At 62.0% G+C, this 19,877-nt stretch overlaps 1 protein-coding gene across 40 annotated transcripts in view; it reads right to left on the reverse strand.

Annotated features, from left to right (window-relative positions):
- The window catches only part of MEGF6 (multiple EGF like domains 6), a 117,483-nt gene that overhangs the window by 32,957 nt on the left and 64,649 nt on the right, over positions 1–19,877 (reverse strand). For 31 of the 40 annotated variants that reach the window (XR_013519746.1, XR_013519745.1, XR_013519744.1 and 28 more), the window contains one exon: positions 2,582–2,704. The exons of 4 other annotated variants lie outside the window; for them this stretch is intronic. Coding sequence is in view for 30 of the 36 variants with exons in the window: in XM_078330153.1 (XP_078186279.1) it covers positions 2,582–2,704 (123 nt within the window). In the remaining 6 variants the exon portion in view is untranslated. Of the gene's footprint in view, positions 1–2,581; positions 2,705–8,922; positions 9,238–19,877 lie in introns of those variants that run through there. 5 more of the 40 variants (XM_078330163.1, XM_078330161.1, XM_078330154.1 and 2 more) reach the window with 1 other exon arrangement.

Genomic DNA, 19,877 nt, shown 5'->3' on the forward strand with positions numbered 1-19,877 from the left:
GGCTCCAGAGAGTGAGTGACATGTGGGTGGGCAGTGGGGCTACAGGAGGAGGCTCCAGCTGAGTGACAGGTGGGTGGGCAGTGGGGCTACAGGAGGCGGCTCCAGAGAGTGAGTGACAGGTGGGTGGGCAGTGGGGCTACAGGAGGCGGCTCCAGAGAGTGAGTGACAGGTGGGTGGGCAGTGGGGCTACAGGAGGCGGCTCCAGAGAGTGAGTGACAGGTGGGTGGGCAGTGGGGCTACAGGAGGCGGCTCCAGATGAGTGAGTGACAGGTGGGTGGGCAGTGGAGCTACAGGAGGCGGCTCCAGAGTGAGTGACAGGTGGGTGGGCAGTGGGGCTACAGGAGGAGGCTCCAGCTGAGTGAGTGACAGGTGGGTGGGCAGTGTGGCTACAGGAGGCGGCTCCAGAGAGTGAGTGACAGGTGGGTGGGCAGTGGGGCTACAGGAGGAGGCTCCAGCTGAGTGACAGGTGGGTGGGCAGTGAGGCTACAGGAGGCGGCTCCAGAGAGTGAGTGACAGGTGAGTGGGCAGTGGGGCTACAGGAGGCGGCTCCAGAGAGTGAGTGGCAGGTGGGTGGGCAGTGTGGCTACAGGAGGCGGCTCCAGAGAGTGAGTGACAGGTGGGTGGGCAGTGGGGCTACAGGAGGAGGCTCCAGCTGAGTGACAGGTGGGTGGGCAGTGGGGCTACAGGAGGCGGCTCCAGAGAGTGAGTGACAGGTGAGTGGGCAGTGGGGCTACAGGAGGCGGCTCCAGAGAGTGAGTGACAGGTGGGTGGGCAGTGGGGCTACAGGAGGCGGCTCCAGAGAGTGAGTGACAGGTGGGTGGGCAGCGGGGCTACAGGAGGCGGCTCCAGAGAGTGAGTGACAGGTGGGTGGGCAGCGGGGCTACAGGAGGTGGCTCCAGAGAGTGAGTGACAGGTGAGTGGGCAGTGGAGCTACAGGAGGCGGCTCCAGATGAGTGAGTGACAGGTGGGTGGGCAGTGGGGCTCCAGGAGGCAGCTCCAGCGAGTGAGTGACAGGTGAGTGGGCAGTGGAGCTACAGGAGGCGGCTCCAGATGAGTGAGTGACAGGTGGGTGGGCAGTGGGGCTCCAGGAGGCAGCTCCAGCGAGTGAGTAACAGGTGGGTGGGCAGTGGGTAGTGGTGAACGGGGTTGTCCTTGCCCCTTTTGAGGGTTTCAAGGAAGGTCATCATCATGCAGATGGTGGAAACAAAGCCTAGGAGAGTGAATGTCCCAATGACCCCACTCACAGTAGGAGGCCAGGAGAGGCCCCCGCTGGACTGACACCTGGGCTCCCCTCCTATAAGGATGACCCTGTCTGAGAGGAGGGGTGAGGAAAGAACATGCACCCCAAGAGCTGACTCCTCCAGCAGGTCTGAGGGGACCAGGGGGCCCAAAGCTAAAGTGCCCTGGGCTCCCAGAAGCCCCTGCAGCGGGCTTGGGCCGCCCGTCTCTGTTGTCCTGAAGTACATCACAACATTCCAGCATCTGTTTCTACTTTCAGATCCGGGGAAACGTTACATAGCGGCTGCCTGGATCCCCGCAGTGGCTGGGACATGTGAGTGTGTGCCGGGGAGGCCCCGGGGCTGGCAGGCTGCCCTGCCACATTGCAGGCAGGGCCGGGAGGGAGAGAGGCTGTGCAGAGCCACCCCGGGCCCCACTCCGGGCCTCCAAGGCCAAAAGAAGGGGCATCCTGACCTCCTGTCACCCAGAGAATGAACCCCCATGCCTCCCAGACAGAGGCCAGCAAGAGAGCCAGTCCTGTCCTTGCTCGGGACGCTTGTGTCCACAGCCAGCCAGGAGCAGGGGTGCCGAAGGGCAGGGGTGACTGACTGGCTACTCACTCTTCACCCCAGACTCCTGGCTTCCAACCTCCTTCTCAGCCCTGCACCGGTGCCTTGGGGCCTGGCACCCCTCCTTCCCTCTACCCCTCCCTCCCTGCAGCCGTAGTCTGTGTCCCTGGCACCTCCTCCATCCTGTTCTCACAGCCAAGGGCCCCTCAGAGGAAGCCGAGGGCAGGGTCTCATTCCTCGGTCAGCTCTACCCCACCTGCAGCAGCCCACACCCTCCAGCCTCCGAAGACTGGGCCGGGGGCACCTGGGCTCACAAAGCCTGACTCTGCAGGTAAAAGGTGGCCTCACGCAGCCTGTGCCCTGGACCGGGCCTCCTCAGCCAGCCTTCCCTGCCACCCAGCAAGCAACCCAGGTCTCCCTCAAATCTAGGGGACATCACAGCCAGACTAGGGTCCCTGCTGACCAACCATGGGAGCTTCTGTTGCAGAGAATCTTTAATAGCATCTCCATGATGAGCCCCCTTTCCTGTCCACTGGGAGAGGCCTCAGCATCGCAGTCAGGCTTAGTGTGGCAGGGGAGGGCCTACAGCAGGGCCCTGGGGGCAACTTGGCACATGAGGACACATCCCTTTACCGGCCTGAGCCTGGGGCAAGGCTCAGACAGGATTCCACAGAGCCATGCTCCGCAGGAAGGAGCCACCACCAGAGCAGCAACTGCCTCTCCATGTCCACAGCCACCATCTCAGGCCAGGCCTGGGCACACCCCAGAGGGCAGGGTCTCCAGGGGACACTCACCCAGGCAGGTCCTGCCGTCAGTGTGGAGCCGGAAGCCGGGCTTGCACTCACAGAGGTAGGAGCCTGGGGTGTTCACGCAGCGGTGCTGGCAGCCACCATTGTGGGTTCTGCACTCGTCTACATCTGGGCAGGAATGGGGCCAGGTCAGCGCCGGGCACTCTCGCCTTCTCACCTCGCTGACACAGCCCCCCAGGTGCTGGGGACCCAGACCCAGGACCCTCCTATGCCTCGAGGGCACCGCCCCTGAACCCCTCACTCACACCTGTGGTAGGAGGAACAGGCTGGGCTCCTAGTGCCTTTCAAGACTGAACCTGGGTTTCTTAAGTCCAAATCCCCAAAGTGCTTCCTGGGCAGTGTCAGCCGCTCCACCAGGACCCACTGGCCCCAAAAGGGAAACTGATCACTTTTGAGATGACCATATCCAGGCTGTGGGGGAAGCCTGAGAGAGGAGAGGGGAGGGGAAGGGAGGGGAGGGAGGGCATGCTGGCTTGAAGAGTGTCCCTGCAATGCACAGCCGTCTGGAGCCTCTCAGGGAGGCCCTGTCTGGAAACAGGGTCTTTGCATCTGTCCTAAATTCAGGCTTGAGAAGAGATAGTTCCGGAGGAGGCTGGGCCCTAAACCCAATGCCTGTGTCCCGCCAAGACACACAGAGAGGCCCGTGTGAAGACCAGGCAGACTGTGGTGATGAGGTCACAAGCTGAGGATGGCCAGAAGGAAGAGGCCAGAAGGTCCTCTCTCCAGGCTCCCAGGGCATGTGGCCCCGCTGTCACTGAGTCAGAATCCTGGCCTCGGATGGCAAAGAAAAAACTCCCACTGTCCGCAGATACCCCATTTGTGGTGTTTATTCCAGCAGCCCTGGGAGGCCAATGCAGCTGGGGACAGCCCAGGCCCCCCTACCCACAGGCTTCCTGACCAAGGACCCAGAAGGGCAGCCCCACCGCCCCCCAGGCAGGACCCCCGCTCTACCGGCATCCTCCCTGGTGACGTGCCACCAACCGTCCTGGGGCAGCCCAGACCCTGTCAGACCCTCCCTGCCCGAGGCCCAGCTCAGTTTAGAACTACGAATCCTCAGGTTCCAAACTCAGCTGAGGCCCCACTCAGAGGCAGGAGAGGGGAATAGGAGTGCAGGAAGGGGTGAGGGCAGCCTGGTCCTGAGCCTCTCCACGCATCTGCACCACCTGGACTTCCACAGCTTGGGGACCGGGAGAACAGCAGCCCAAGGCCTCGGATGCCTCGCAGGACTCTCGTCCACCCACTGCTTACCAAGCCCCCTGAACAAGCGTGGCTAGAGAGAGTGGGGAGGGATCCAGGGACAGGTCCACTTTTGAGAGGACGCCTCCCACCACAGGACACCTGGGCCCACCTGCTCCTGTCCCGAGCCCCGTGGCACAGGCCACCAGAAAGTGCTGGCTGGAAGCCCAAAGGCCCAGCAGGAGCTGAGAGCCAGCAGTGCTCCAGGCATCCTTCCCTGAGACCCTGCCAGGGCTGGAGACCCAGCAGGCTGCACCCAGGCCCCATCACTACCCTCTGCAGGAATGCAGCGGGAAAGTACAGATGACAGATGTGGAGAAGGCTTCGGGCCTCCTCCCAGCCTCCAGGCCCACATCGCCAAGCTGGGCCTAAGGGGAGTCCAGCCAGCAATCAAGGCAAACAGAACTGAGCAGACAGGCAGCAGACCACAGGCTTCCTGGACACCTGTGTGTGTGGCCCCTGGGCTGCCTGGGTCGGAAGCCCTGCAGCTCCTGTGCCCTTGGCAGCCAGGCAGAGCACCCAGCACACAGGGGCTCTCAGAGAAGAAGTCAGTGGCTGGGGCGAATGGGGCAGTGTGGCCTCAGAGAACATGCTGTGACTTCCAGAAGCACTACAGGGGACTCTCCTAGGGGCCTGGGGCTGCTGGGCATGGCAGAAGCTCTGGAAGCTGGTAGTGCCCCGGCCAGAGAGGTCAAGGCTAATGTGAGACAGAGACCACGTGAGCCATATGGACAGCACAGACCCACCATGTGAGGTGCTGGGAGAGGGGGGCAAGAGGCCAGCACCCAGGCCAGAGCAGACACAGGAGTCACCCCAGGTACCGCAGTCCATACCTGTTACTCAGGCCAGGTGACACCTTTTACCCCACAACCTCACATACCCCACAGCCAGGTTTCCAGATCCAAGGAGAGGGAGGGGCCGCTGAGAAACCCCAGGGAGCCAGCATGGGGAGGAAGACACACAGGTGCTCTTCCGGAAGCTATGGGTCAAGTGTCTGGGGCCCACCGTCCAGGGTGATAAGAGGCCCTGCCCACTGACCTTGCCTCGAGACAGAAAGCATGGCCTAGCTGGGAGAAAATACTGCGATTTCAAAGGGCAAGTCCTCGACCATGTGGGAAACTGGCTGGCCGGAGGCCTCGCCTCCAGGGCTGCACAGAACCACTCTCTCACCTGCCTAACAATTGCCAGGTCCACGATCAGCTGTGACCACCAAGGCCTTCCCACCACCCTCCAGTTCCCACCACAGTCCCCGTGAAAACGCCCACCTTCAGGGCTCCATCCTTAAACTCCCATGTGGAGCACTGCTGGCGGGTACAGGCGGCCAGTGGTGACACACACCGAAAAGCTCTTCATAGCCAGTGCCAAGCCTGAGTCAGCGGACAGCGCCCACCCACCAGGCTGTGCCCCCCCCACCTACGAAAACCCTGCTGCTCATCCACACTCTGAGAATGTGCCTGCAGCCCAACAAGAAACCAACAGCCCCAGGAGGCTGGGGTCTCTGCCTGGGACCTCCAGGGCCATCTACTCCCTGCACAAGCCACACCCATTCTGGGGGGACCCCCAGGGCCCCTAGGCCCTGAGGCTGCCTCCTAAAGGGGACTGCAAATGAGAGCAGGAGCCCCTTTCCACCTGCACCACGAAGTCAGTCACAGCAACCTTCGCAAAGGCCATGATAGTTTGCGGGAAGAAGCTTGAAAGCAAAGGGTTAATGGGCCCCCCAACAGTGCCCCAAAGAAGCTCGAGGGAACAGAGGGACCTGGTGCCCTCCAAGGGAGTCAGCTGGGAGACAGACTCATGCCCACTCGGCAGGACAGGGTGAGTGGCACCCACCTGAGGGGCTCAGGAGGACACCCCTCCCCCTGAGCTCAGATCCCTCCATCCAAGACCCCCAAGAGGATCTCTGAAAAGTCATGATGTCCGTGTCCTCCTGTTGTGCAGTCGGGAACACTGGGACTCCATCATCCCAGCTCAGCCTCGCCGCTCTCAGCCACCAGTCCCTCCAGAAATTCCATGCTCCCTCTGAAAATGCACAGGCCCAGGTGGGCCAGGCCAAGCCCTTTCCATCCCAGCTGCCTGGTATGGCCATGTCAGGGGCCCGTGGTGGGGAAGACAGGCCGGTGGGTGGGGGCGCTGAGACATCCCCAGGCTTCCAGTGGATCAACTTTTGGAAACACTGAGCCAGCTCAAGGGTGAAGGATTTGGGGCCTCCCACTTGGACGACAGAGGCCTGCAGGGACAGGCACTCAACCAGACAGCTTCCTGCTGGAGTCCCCTCCACTCTGAGATCTTGGCCCTTTTGAACTGAGCAAATCCCCTTAACAGAAATGATTTTCACTCAGAAAGCAAGGCAGGAAGAACACATCACCCAAACCCTCTCTGCCCCACTCCCAAGGCACCCACGTGATGGCAGGGCTGAGCTGTTCTCAGACAGCTCCAAGCACCCACCGGTGCCAAGCCCATGACCCTGGCTGTGGCTGCGACCTGAAGGGCCATAGGTGCAGTGGTCTGTGAGGACAATGTGGTCAGCTGAATAACTAACATCCCCCAGAGATGTCCACATCCTCATCCCCAGACCTGCACATGGCAAAGGGACCTCTTTGCAGATGGACTGAGCTGAAGATCTGGGATGGGAGGTTATCCTGGCATATCCAGGTGGGTTCAACATGGTCTCAGGAGTGGGCGGGGAGGAGGAGACGTGACTGTAGAAGCAGAGGTGGCGGGGGGTGGGGGGTGGGATTGGCAGGTGCTGTGCTGTCAGCTTTGAGGATGGAGGAGAGGCCAACACCCAGGAACGTGGGCGGCCTCTATGCATGAGATGGACTCTCCCCCAGGGCCTCCAGAAGGAGCACAGCCCTGTCCATGCCTTGATTTTAGCCCACTTTGGACTGCGCCCCACGGGACTGTCAGGGAATAAATCCATGCTGTCCTAAGCACTGAGTGTAGGTTATTTGTCACTGCACCCATGGGACACAAATGCAGAGTGCACCACTGTCATCTCAGGAGTCACAAAGGCTCGGGCCATCTGGGCTGGAAATCGGGGCTCCCAGTGCCAGCTCTGCCAGCCTGGCCCCTGGCTCCTGTGCCCTCTGTGGGGCTGGTTGCACAGCCAGGTTCACAAGAGCCGTGTGCCCTGCAGAAGCTGTCTCCTTGGGTTCCCTCCTCCGCAGTCCTGTGCTCTGGGACCAGCCATGCCACCTACACACAGCCCAGGCTGTGCACGGAGCCTGCAGTGGGACCAGGGCCCCCATGAAGCTCTGGCACCCGGGATCCAGAGGTGAGCGTGAGGGCCTGAGCCTGAGGTGAGCGGGGCCCTGGGAAAGGCTGAAAGGAGCTTGGAGGCCCCTTGAGTGCTGACCCCTGAGTCAGACGACAAAACCTGCTCATTCCAGGGACAGCCAGGCCTGGAGGCAAATCCACTGTCCCTGTCTAGCCCCAGGCCAAGCCCCACACTGGGCAGGGGTCAGGCCAGAGAGGCCCCAGACAGTTGCGACATGAACCCAGGAGCCATCTGGTAGGAGAGGAGTGGGCCCTGAGCATCCACTTTAAGGAACAGCTGGGCCAGGCTCCTGCTTCTGCCCTCGGCTAGATACGTGACTATGGACTTCGCAGCCTCACCACAGGACCGTCAGCACACTGGCACATGGGGACACACTGTGCTAACATGGGCTGGTTCCTGGGAGCCGGCGGGACCCACAGTGTCTACCAAGCTGGGGAGCAGAGGAGCCTCAGGGAACCCATGAGGCCCCCAACAACCAACACCCATGTCCCACAGTTCCCAGCCCAGGACTACACACAGGTGGACGGCACAGCAGGGCTGCCTCTGCAGAAAGCACCCAAGAGACGCCCCTTCTGAAGCCCTCCTGGACTTAAAAACTGGGAGGGCTCTGGGCCCTTGCCAGAAAGCTCTGCTCAGGCAGGGCGGTTATCAAGCTCCCACACATGCCACAGGATCCTCACCCCCGGGGAGCACACACCATTACCCATGGGCCCTTCCTCTCTCTCCCCCAAAAGCTGGAGCACGCTTTGGACGAGGACGCTGGCTCCCAGTTCCCCAGAGCCCAGGCACACCCAGCCCGAGGCCTCGGATGCTGGGCAATGGCAAGGCACTTAGTGCCACTGCGGGTGCACCTGGCCCCTTGGCTGAGCCAGCCAGCCAGGAGGTTGCCTACGCAGTGAAGACAGAGCCTGTACCCAGTCCCCCAGGCCAAGTGACCAAGCCAGGGGATGCAGGAAGCCTTTGCCACATTGAGGACCTGGTGCTTAGTCCTTCAGGCAGGAGAGGCAGAGAACTCAAAACTCAGCCCAGAATTCAAAACTGCTGAGCAGGGGTGACGTCTCTAAGGAGCTGTCGCAGGGCATCCGCCAGCCACTGCCTACCCCCGGGTGATGCAGCTGATGACTCACTGGGAGCTATGCACCCCACACCCCCTCCTCCAATCCCCGACGGTGCCCAGCTCCAAGCTCTGTGGATCCCAGGGAGCTCAAAGCAACCACTTGGAGGGAGGCGGGCCCAGTGCAGGGGCCAGATCCCAGCTTTAGAGAGAGGCAGGTTGGAAGTGGAAGGGCTGTAACCTGCTTCCCAGGCCACTGGGCTCCTCATCTGCCCATGCCTGTGAGGCTCCAGGAAGAACAGCACCTGCCACATTCACAGACAGGACCACTAATGGGCTGAACTCTGGGGACCCTCAAGACTCAGCTCCGGGGGTCGCCCTTCTCTCCAGCCTGCCTTTTCACTTGACCCCCAAGGCCACCAGGGCCATGGGGCGCAGAGGAACCCTGCTCCCACAAAGGCAAGGGATGTTTTTCCTTCCTCCAGTCAAGGGACCTTGCTGCTGTTAGCAGCCTGTGCCAGCAGCCCTGAGAGGGGACGGGGCGGGGGCGGGGGGGGGGGGAGCGGTGTTTGACTCCTCAGCGTCCACCGGCCCTGTCCCAGAGGCAGGCGCGCCTGCCGGGCACCTCCCCACCCTGCTGCCTCTAGCCTAGCTGGCAGCGCCCTGGCGCAAACTTTAAAAAGAGGAAACAAAGGGAGGGCGCCAGGGAGCAGGCGCCCTGACCCCACCCGCCCCGGCCCAGGCTCGCCCGGCGCCCACCTGGCCTCTGGTCACCGGCGCTCACGGGGTAGCCGGCATGGCCCAGGTGGCACGGGTAGCAGCCCCTCCAGAGGTAGCGGTAGTGCGTGCCCGCGACGCTCGCCAGGCCCCCCAGGAGCCCAAGGCACCAGAGCGCGGCCAGCCCGCGGTCCCGGGACGCCCCCATTGCAGGGTCAGACGGTGGGCGGGAGGGCGCGAGGTTCAGCCGCGCTGCGCCCTAAGCCCGCGGCCGGGTGACGGGGCAGGCGACTCGGGCTTGCTCTGGGTACCCCTGGATCTGCTCCGCTCCGCTCGGCGCCGCCCGGGAGCCGTTCTGGGCTCGGCGCGCCCCGCCCCTCTCCTTTAAGTTCTCAGCTTTCCCTCCGCCCCCGCAGGTAAAGGCCAAGTCCGCGGACGCCCGAGGGGGCCGCCCCCAGCCCCGCCCCGCCCCGCCCCCATTCCAGCTCTGCCCCTATCCCCGCCCCACAGCCACAGCCCGGCCCCTATGCCCCTCCCCACCCCGCCCCGCCCAGCCGTCGCAGGGCCCCGAGTGGGGCAGCGCCGGCCCGCCCGCCCCGGGCATTCCAGAGTGCGCGTTCCAGGAACCGGACCCGGATAGGGACCTAGGCACAGACGCAGGCATCCACAAGCGACCCACAGACCCCGTGTGCAAACATGCGCACCGGAGGCACACAGACACGCACAGACATCCGCGCAGGCACACGCACGCACAAACATATATGTCTTGGAGTCAACACGGAAAAGAAGCCGAAGCAGAAAAGGGAACCATCCGGGCCTAACGAGGGCCCTGCAGAGGCGGCCTGTGGGGCTGTACGCTGACAAGGGTGGGGAAGGTGGGCGGCTGGTTTGAAACTGCAGCACCGAAGTGGAAACACTGGGGCTGAGGACACCCCCAGTCCTGAGTCCCCACGTTCAGCGCCTGCACTGTCCTGCCCTCCACTGGCCCACAGACCCGTACTCAGAGGGAGCCTGAGTAAGGGAAGCCTGGCATCCCTGCAGCAGGTGGAGATGGGCAGAGCAGAGAGACCTTGCCATCAGGGTGGCAGGCAGTGCCCGGGTGTCCGGCTGCAAAGGCCACAGAGGCCCTTCCAACCCCAGAGCCCTGGGTCTGAACGCTGCTGGAGGGTGTAGCCCGGGGCACAGCTGGAAGCCCTAGGAGGAGGCAGTCCTCCCAGGGTCGGCAGTTGCTGTGCAGCAGAAGAAACCACAGAGCTTCGTTGAGCATTTGACCTCTGCGACTTTCCAGCTTGGTCCAGAGTCTCCTGAGCCCCCATCCTCTCTGAGCCCCCTCACCCCTATCCCTGGGGGGTGTCACCTGGCTCCCCTCCTAACCTCTGTGGGGATGGGAGAGCTGTGACCAGCAAGCCAGGTGCTCAGTGACCCTCAGCAGGGATCCCTGTCTGGGACCAACCCAGACACCTCCAGCACTACTGGGGCAGGACTCCTGCTTCCGAGTCCTGGAGCTGGAATCCTGCTGAAATGAATTGGACCTGAGGATAGCATCTCAGTCTGTCTGCCCCTGTTTCCTCACCACAAAATGGGGACAGTAGCCCTCCCTGCAGGGAATGGTGAGGATGGCTGCTGCCTCCCCAGAGCCCAGGGCCTGGCACAGCGACCACAGCTGAGGTTGGCAGTCCTCCTTCCTCCTCATGCACCCACGCTGCTATGCAGCTCTGCCCACTGCTCTGCTCCTGACCCAGGCTTGCCCAGATGCAGGGGCTTCTCTCCACCCTCCTCTATAGCCAGGGGCTCGACTGCCAGCTGAGACCCACCCCTCAGAAGCCCCGCCAGTGCTAAGATGTGGCAGAGAGCAGTCTCTGCTGATCCATGCCCTGCCTGGCCCACCTGGAAGCAGAGACTGAGGGGACACCCTTGAAAACATGGGAAAGAGGAAGCCCCAACTAGTCCCAGCCTGTCTTGCCTTGTCCCATCCTGTCTACCATCCAGAGGCCAGTCCGCTCCCTCGGCCCCCAACACCCTGCAGAAATGGGCCTGCCTGGGCCCTGCCTGTCTGCAAGGCCTCCTGGGGAGCCCCTCCCATCAGCCTCTGAGCCCTTGCCGAGAGGAGCCTGCATAAATCTCATGCATAGACAGGCCGACAGGTCTGTGCGAAGGCGCCTTCCACATCACTTATGACTGTAAGGTGCACCTCATTGCCAGCGGCTCACCAGCAAATGCCAGCAGAATCACCAGGGTCCCGCCCTCCGCAGCCACAGCCCAGCAGGGCCTCGGCCAGCAGTTTCTACGGAGGTAGGGGCCAGGCCTGAGAGGGGTGCAGAGGGGAGACCCCAGAGGCCAGGCCTGCAGGGCATGGGCTGAGGAGGCAGCATCTATCTTGGTGGGGGGGGGCGGGGGCACACAGCTGGCCACCCTGTGAGCAAGCGCTCCCTGGTCTCTGTCCCTCTCTGCCTGCTGCAGGATGGGGCCCAGTACCCAGCGGGAGCCTGGGCAACAGAAACCCTGCACCTCTGACTCCAGTCACCCTCACCAACAGGTGACGGGACTGGGGTCCTCTATCGGCACCCCATCTGAGAAAGGTCCTTAAGAGGCCCTGGAAGGGATGTTATCTCCCAGCTCATGCAGGCCCCTTTTGACACCCTCCAAGGCTCCCGGGTGGTGGGAGGAGGAGGAAGCCAGCAGGAAGCAGGAGGCACCAGCCCCACCCTCAGGCTCCCACGGTGTCCCCCAAGCCTTGCCCATCCTGGGAAAGGGCTCCTGTGTCGTGCTGTCCGGAGGAGGAGGAAGGAGCCTGGGAGCCTCTGCATGAGCCCCAAGCAGGGAAGGGCAGGTGCCCAGAGTCTAGGGCCAGCCAGAGCCCATAAGCCCCAAGGACCACCGAGCCGTGCACCATGGCTTGTCCCAGGGAAAAGGTGTGCTAGTGTCACGAATGTCACCTTCTTAGTATGTTCTTCGTAAGAATGAGTAGAAGAGAGTTACCTGGTGAACTGCCATGGGAGGCTGGTTCTGGGAGGAGTTCTAGACAGCCTCCTGTGGCAGTCTAGACGCCCACCCTTCCCTTTCACATGGACTGCATGCCAAAAAGGATCATATTTGCATCTATTATGTCAAGTAAAATAGAGTATTAAAATCGATTCACCTATTTATTTTCGCTTTTTCAGTGTGGCCCTGAGAAACAGACAGTGCATACGGCTTGTGTGTGTGGCTCACATTCCATTTCTCTTGGGCAGTCCTGGCTCTGCTGGTAAGAACTGAGACCTCAGGCGACCCATGGAAACACTCCGTGTCCCAGTTTCCCCATCTGTAACAATAGCACCTCCCTCCTACGGGAAAAGCGCTTGACCGGGGGTCCATAAAAACCAGCAAACATGCAAGTGGGAGGCTGAGTCTGGATGCTTGCCCTTGCCCCTTCCCAGCCCATTGCTCCACAGACACCCCAGGCCACATGCAGAGACCCACGGCAGAGACAGTGTCCAGAGCTGATTCCCAGGGGGCAGGGGACGTCCTGGGACCTGTCTACCTCCTAAGCCGTGGTCCTGAGGCATCCTGGAAGCCAGTGGGGACCTGAGCCCTGGCCCTCTCCCCTGATAGCCATCACCACCACACCCCCACCTCAGCACCCTGCCAAAGCCATCTGGGCACCACAGCTTGGGCCCATCCATCCCCCTTGGGGCTGCCACCAACGCTTCTATTCATCTGGACTCCAACTCCCGCGTCCAACCAGGGTGAGGGCTGGGCTACTGCAGCCTGTGCACCCAGTGCCCAGCGAAGGACTGGGGCCTCAGAAGCGGCTCCTGGCCCACGGAAGGGCTGCATGGCATGGCCACATCCCAGGGCCTCTCTGGCCTGTCTCCTCATCTGTACATGAGCAGATGCCTGAATTAGACCAGCTCAGGGACCCTGAAGCAATGGGACGCGTGACCAGGAAGGAGAACCAGGGCCAGATGCACCAATGCACCACTGCCACTGTGCCTGCAGGGTCTAGGCAGAGGAGGGTGGCCAACAGGGCACTGCGAGCCTCCAGGGAGCAGCCCCACAGCACGAGGCCTCCAGGATGCTTCCAGACAAGAAGTTTGGGCAAAGGCAGCTCTATTCTGCCCTGGAACACCTGAGAGCTGTGGAGCCTCCTGGTATCACATCCCCATCTCACCTTCAGGGTCACTCTCATCAGACATCCTCATGTGACAGGCAGCAGGGGGGCTGCCCCTTTCTGCTCACCCAGCCCCCCAAACCCCCACACAGTTACCCTGGCCCCACACAGGCTCCTCCTGCCCCACAGCTGGGAGGCCCCTGCTTCCGCTTGTGTCCCCTCTGCTGCTCTGTGCCCACCAGTCCACCTCCCCTCTGCCCTCGAATACAGCCCCATAATTAAACCCTCATTCTGCCCAAGTGGAACCCCAGTGGCCTGGGCCCTGCCCTCTGCCCAGGACTCCTGGGACAGTCTCCTGTGGTTTCACAAAGGCAGTTTCCAGAGGAGAAATGACTTGCCCAGGCTCACGCAGGGAAGAGATGTGCAGCCCAGGAGGACCAGGTCCCCACTCTCACCAAATCCTGTCCTCACACAGCCACCTCCTTCAGTTCCTCCACGGGAGTGTTGCTGGCGGGCACCCAGTATCTCCTGCTCGTCACCCTCCCCAGGCCATGCCAGGCACCCGGCAGAGTGGCGGGCAGGACTCAGAGCTATAGCCCCCTAGGGGGCATCCCCAGGGCCTGGGCAAAGTGTTTCTAGGCAGCTCCAGCTGCACACCCTGACTCTGGTGGCTTTTGCCTCCCTGAACCAGCCTCCCACCCTTCCTCCCACCCAACAGACCATGAACTCCGATGCACCCTCAAAGACACCAACTCAGAGGTGGTCTCTGCAAAGCCTCCCTAGCTGGCCGACCCACCCGAGGCCACATGCTACTGGGCTCCCCTAGGCCTGCCCGCCCTCCACTCGTGCACCCCTTCACTGGCTCATTCATTTAGTTTTTCATTCAGCAAGGATGTGTGTGCCCACCACGATAGGACATGGCTCTGGGGCAGTGGCATCGCCCCGCCCATTCGAGACGTCTGCCCAGGTCCCCACAGCCTGGGAGAGCTGGGTTATAAATGAGCCCAGCATCAGTGCCTCCATGAAACTCTGGGTCTGGGAGGATTCTGGGTTGTCCCTCCTGCTAGGCTAGTAGGAGCTCTGGTGCGGCCACAGGGGGCAGCAGCCTGCTGGTGTAGAGCGCCTCCCAGGCCCAGGCTGCACCGGCAACACCCCCTCCCCCACTCAGTGCTGCTGTCCAGCACATCCCAGCCTGAGGCTGTGGGGTCTGGAAGCTGTTTGGGAAATGCTTTCCCGATGTGGAAATGCGGCCGGCGTCTGTGCCTGGGAATGTGTGTGTGTCAGCAGAAGCCCTCCCAGCCTCCACCAGCTGGCTCCAGCTTCTCCTTTCTCTCCAAGCTTGGCAGCCACCAGGCTCCTGCCAGGACCAGGCCAGGGCGAGGGCCAATGCCACCCCCCAAATGTCACTGCTCCCCCTTGGGGCTGGGCCCTGACTTCGGGGCTTCAGGGCAAAACTGGAGCCTGGAAGTGGACAAGGTCCAGCCAACACCCCCACTGCTGTGCGTCTGCCCCTCAGCGCTCACCTCCGACACCCACTCCACAAAGGCCCCCTCTGACCTGGCGGCTCAGGCGCCTGGACACGTGCTTCTGCCTCCCTGAGAGGAGACGATGCCGGCCTGTCCAGGCTGCCGCAGCCTCTGAACACAGAGCTAGTGCTGGGCTGGGTGTGGAAGCCAGAAAGGTGGCAGGCGCAGGGGGGCTGCCTCCACCCAGGTTCCTAGGGGCTCAGGCAGGAGGTCAGGGGCTGCCAGTGGGACCCAAGGGGGCCAAGGCCCTAAGCAGCCCAGTGCCCAGCCCAGTCTACCTCCACACCGGGCAACCTCCCGTGAGGCCAGGCCCCTGGGGATAGCATCACAGGCCTGCTAACTGGCATGAAACTGGAGGGAAGGAATTAGGCCTTTGGCTGGTGTCGAGAGTAGAGGGCATGAAAGGACTGACATTCAGGGAAGCTCCCAGAGCCATGGCCCGTGGTCCTGACTGAGGTAGCCATGTTTCAGGGAGAGGGCTCACAGGCCCAGCAGGCATCCAGGTGGAGCAGCAATCAGCACCGCCCACAACCACCTGCATGTGCTCTGTGTGCCAGGCCGGGGGTGCTCCCAGGTGGGCAGGTGAACCCTAAATGAGTGGCCAAAGGCACCAGGTCCTGGGCTCTGCCCTCACGGACACGAGCAGCTCCCCTCCTGCAGAAGGCAGGTGTGGTCACATGAGCAGAGGGCACAGGCGTCATTTCCAGCCATGCATTTAAGAGTAAGTGTGAGATTCTTGGTCCTCCCATCCCACCCCTGCCCTGGGCACATGCTTGGGAGGGGGACCTGACCTGGGGTCTCGCTGGGACAATGGGGTGTGCCGGAGATGCCAGAGGGTAAGGGCATCTCCCCTTACAAAAAGGCTAGTGCATGCACAGGTGGAAACCATCCCAGCTAACACAGCAGGAGGGTGGAGATCGGTGGCCTGGGAGGGGCTGGGGCCAGGCTTGGAGGTGGGGTAAGGAGCCATCAGAGGAGCAGGGAGCACAGGGCTTCGAGGACAGGGCAGTGGCCAGCATGCACCTGCCGGCCCCCATTGCAGGTTGAACAGCCAGGAAGGTGCTAGAAGGAGGCCACTCTCAGGCTTCTCCTTAATCTGCCTTAGGGGGCTCAAGGCTCCTAAGCCCCAAAGCCCTCTCATGTCACCTCACCCCCACAAGTGGCACATGGACCTGCCTGGCGGTTTCCAACCCTTCACCTCCAGAGCCCAGCCCAGAGCAGGAGGTCCATTTGTGGTTTGGGGTCTCACACAGTCCAAGCTGCCTCCCTGTAGAGACAGAACAGAACCGTCTCCAGAACCTTCCTCCCACTCCTTCTCCCACTGTTGCCACTACGGAGTTTATATCAGAAACGGGGTCCCCCACCCGGCCTCAGCACGCACAGGGCCTGGCAGGGGCTCCCTGAACCGTTCCAACATCAGCCTCGTGGTAAACCCATTACCCTGTCTCCACTCCTGGCCCACGCCAAAGGAAGGAAAATTGAAACCACCACTGTTTCCGTGAACCCAGCTGCCATTCCTGACTGCAGCTGTCCCCGGCTAGGCCAGGCAGAAACGGGTGGAGCCCCTTCTCTTGCACACATCGGCTCCGGGTACAGCATGAGATGGAGTAGCTAGCCCTGTCTCCCAGGCTCTGAGGGTGGCATCAGACTCCCAGAGCAGCCTCCAAGAGTCTGAGGCCTGGTCTGTCCCAGTGAGGCTCTGCCTCAGGCCAGCAGAGCACCTGTGTGTGCATGTGTGTGTGTGAGAGCATGTGTGTGTGCATGTGCATGAGAGCACGTGTGCGTGTGTGTACCTGAGAGCACACGTGCGTGCGTGTGTGTGCATGAGAGCACATGTGTGTGCATATATGTGTGTGCATGAGAGCACATGTGGGTGCCTGTATGTGTGCATGACCGCACTGACCCTGTGGGTTCTCTGCTGCCAGGCTCTTTCGCACCCAGCCGTGGGAGACCTGGGGGCACCCGAGCCCTGGAGGGCTGATGCAGCACCTGCTGGGGATGCAGCCCCCAGGCAAGGCCAGGCCCACCCAGGACACAGACTGTCGCTGGGACAGCAGAGCTGCCAAGGGAGTGGAGACTGCACACAGGCAAGAGGATGCTCGGGCCTTCCACTGCTCTCAGAGTGATCCTGGAGGCTTCCTGGAGAAGGTGGCCCTCAGCTGGCCTTTGGATATGACATTTTCAGGGACAACAGACTTGCTGAAGGCCATATGGAGTAGGTGCTGAGTGGCTGGGGAAGAAGGCAGGAGAGGTGGGGGTGGGGGGGTTCCAGGGAGGCTAGCCACCAGGCAGGGAGTTTTGGCAGAAGCTTTGTGCTGGAAACCCAGCCCAGTCATGCCACATGGTGCTCAGGGCTGGGCCCAAAGCAGGTACCTGGCCAGCTGAAATGTACCAGTAGTTGGTGGCTGGGGCACATCTCCAGGCTGGCTTCCAGCAACCCCGTGTGCCCCACTGGGCACTCCTGCTAACCTCTCTCCACCAAAAGCATGGCAGAACGGAACCTGCTCACAGGACACTGGGGTCAGGGGCCGGCAGCCAGATCCTGCCCTATGCCAGGGCCCAGCCAGCCCATGTGCTGCCTTCGGAGATGCCCAGGCCTGCAGCTGTCAGGGCCTGGCCGTCAGCCTCCGAGGCCCCTAATGCTACCCTCCTCCCTCTGAGGCCTCCAGCACTGCTCTCCCTCCCCAGACCATGCAGGGGGTTCCCGCTGGGCCCATCACTCCTGGGAAGCCATCCCAGAAGTCCTCAAGTCCCCAAGGCCACTGGCATGCCTGCTGCACAGGTCCAGCTCAGGATACTGTGTGTCCACACAGAACGCAGACAAGCAAGCTCTAACCCACTGGGCTTCCCCAGGATTCCTCGGTGCGTCCTCACCTTCCCCTCTGGACCTCCCATGGGAAGTGCTCGGGCCCTAGCAGTCTGGGCATTCCGGGTATCCCATAGCCTTTGGCACTGCTTCCTCTCCAGGGAGGAGAGCTCTTGCCCTCTGCCTCCTTACACAGCCCACCTCCCCAACTCCTAGAGCTGCTTCTGACCAGACTTGGGGAGTGGAGAATTCAGAGCAGAATTTGGGGGGTTGGCTGAGGCCTCAGTGGGGTCAAGCCCAGCAGGACCCTGGGGTGACGGTAGAGGACTGAGGAAAGCCTTGGGCCAAATCCAGTGCTCAAGGGTGCCCTGGGGAAGAGATGGGGCATGGTGGAGAGTTGGCCTCCGGCGCTAGGTCTAAGGTGCACGTCACTGCAGGCCCAAGGCCCAGAGATGAGCAGTGGCCAGGGACACGGGCAGCAGCTGCGAGCCGTCAGGAGGCTGGACCCCCAACAGGAATGCCAGGCAGGCCCAGCAGAAATGCATGGGCAAGGGGCCGGGTGGGTGTGGGAGGAAAAAGTGGAGAGGAACACGACAGCAGGGGAGGGGGCGAGGCTCACGAGGCTCAGCAGGGCCTCCCCTTCCTGGGAACATGGTTCCGCCTGCACACGCCGGTTCAGCTCCTTGGGCCTGCCAGGAGGGAATGAGACCTGGCCCAGGTCATGCAGGAGGCACCTGCCCTCCTGGGACATTCCACAGCTCCAAGAGGTCACAGCCCCTGACTCTGGGGCACAATCACCCCAGACTCCTCACGAGTAGCCCCTGGGAAACCAAGCTGGGGCCACTGAGGCTTCTGGGAGGACTGGGGAGAAGTGGCTACCTGGCACCTCAGTTTCCCCAGCCCAGGAGGCCCCTGGCTTGGTGGCAGAAGCTTCTAGCATCAGGGTAAGGCCTTGCCTGAAGCATTCACTGGTCACCTTCCCAGGCCCAGGGCCTATCCTCCCAATGAATGGCTGCCCGGCCAGGCCAAGGCCCCAGGGCACACTGAGTGTTGCCACGTGAGGGTGTCCACTGGCCCTCCCGAGCTCCGAGTCTGAGGACTGCAGCCTCCAAGAGTTACGCAGTCCCCCAGGTCTGCACAGACCCCTGCATCCAAACCCAGGCCTTCCCGGCTGTGGCCTAAACCCACCGGCCCTCAGCCCTCTGCGTTCACCTGGAGTGCAGCCACCGACGCCTGCAGGCTGCCCATCTCTGGATGTCCTCCAGGAAACTGCCCCAGTGTCCTGGCTCTGGGTGGTCAGAGAAAGCCTTGTGTTTCTGTTGCTGTGCTGGTGCTCACAGCTGACGCTGAAGGCTGTTATTTTCCAGGCTTGGCCTTGACCGAGAATGTGCCTGCCAGGGTCTGCTCACTAGAGTCGGGAAATGAAAGCTTTTCATTCGAAGCTTCTCAGGCGGAGGATGCCGCTGGCCACAGGTGCCCCGTCAGAAATGCTGCTATCACGCCTGGAAGGAACACGCTTTGCAGCCAAGTTTCCCACTGAGTTTGGAGGACAGCCAGCTGAAGCATGTTGGCCTGGGGAGGCCCAGATTCAGCCACCCGCAGGAATGTGGCCGCAGCTTTGCCAGTGGAAGATCCAGGTTCAGGCCTAGGCTCCAGGGTCCTTGGGCGAGGGATCCTGAGGCCTCGCCACACCTCTGGCCTCCATCTCTCTCTCCGCGAGGACAGCCTGCCCTGGAGCTGTGTGCCCTATTTCTTCCCTCCTGCTGCTCTAACGAGACACCCCAGTCGGTCATTTGCAAAGCCCTGGATGTGTGTCTTATAGCTCTAGAGGCTGGGCAGTCCAAGATCCAGGCACGGCAGACGGGCCCTCCTGCTCCTCCCAGGCGGCTTCTCAGGGCAGAAGGGGAGCCACTGCCTCCAATCTCTTCTAGGTCACTAAGCTCACCCTCAAAGGTGGAGCCTCCCTGACCTCCTCACTGCCTACAAGGCCCCACCTCTTCACACTGTCACACTGGGGAGTCCATTTCAATGCAGGAATTTTGCAGGGACACCGACATTCAGACCATGGCACCAGATGTTTGCAGAATGCCCACTACATGCCAGGCGCTGCTGGCATGGAGACGGAATGAGTAAGAAGCCCCTTCCACATCAAGAAAAGTCACCAGCTAGGGAGGAGAGATGGCCTCCTGGGGCCAAAGAGCCAGCAACCAGCAGCCCAGGCATCGGGGCTTGGGGGGCACCAGGTGCAGGCTGCGGTCCTGGAGGTTTTCCTGGACTACAAGGGGCTCTGGGCATCTGTACCCTCTGCCACCCTCCAGCTCTGACTCTTCCAAGGCTCCTACCTTCCCTGGGCCTCTTGCTCCACTCTAACACAGGGCCAAGGCACTGCCCCATGGGGCAGCCTCAGCACTGAGTGGCATGGAGGGGGCTGTGCCCAGGCTTGGCATGGAGTGTGGGTCACACAGAGCTCTCGGAGGCTTTCGGCCACCATGATCACTCTTCCGGTTCAGCAAGAGCACACTGTCCCAGGAATCGACACGGACTTGTAAGCACTGAAGCCTCCCGAGAGACTCCA

The sequence above is a fragment of the Callithrix jacchus genome, chromosome 7 (assembly GCF_049354715.1).
Source record: "Callithrix jacchus isolate 240 chromosome 7, calJac240_pri, whole genome shotgun sequence".
NCBI classification, from domain to species: Eukaryota; Metazoa; Chordata; class Mammalia; order Primates; family Cebidae; genus Callithrix; species Callithrix jacchus.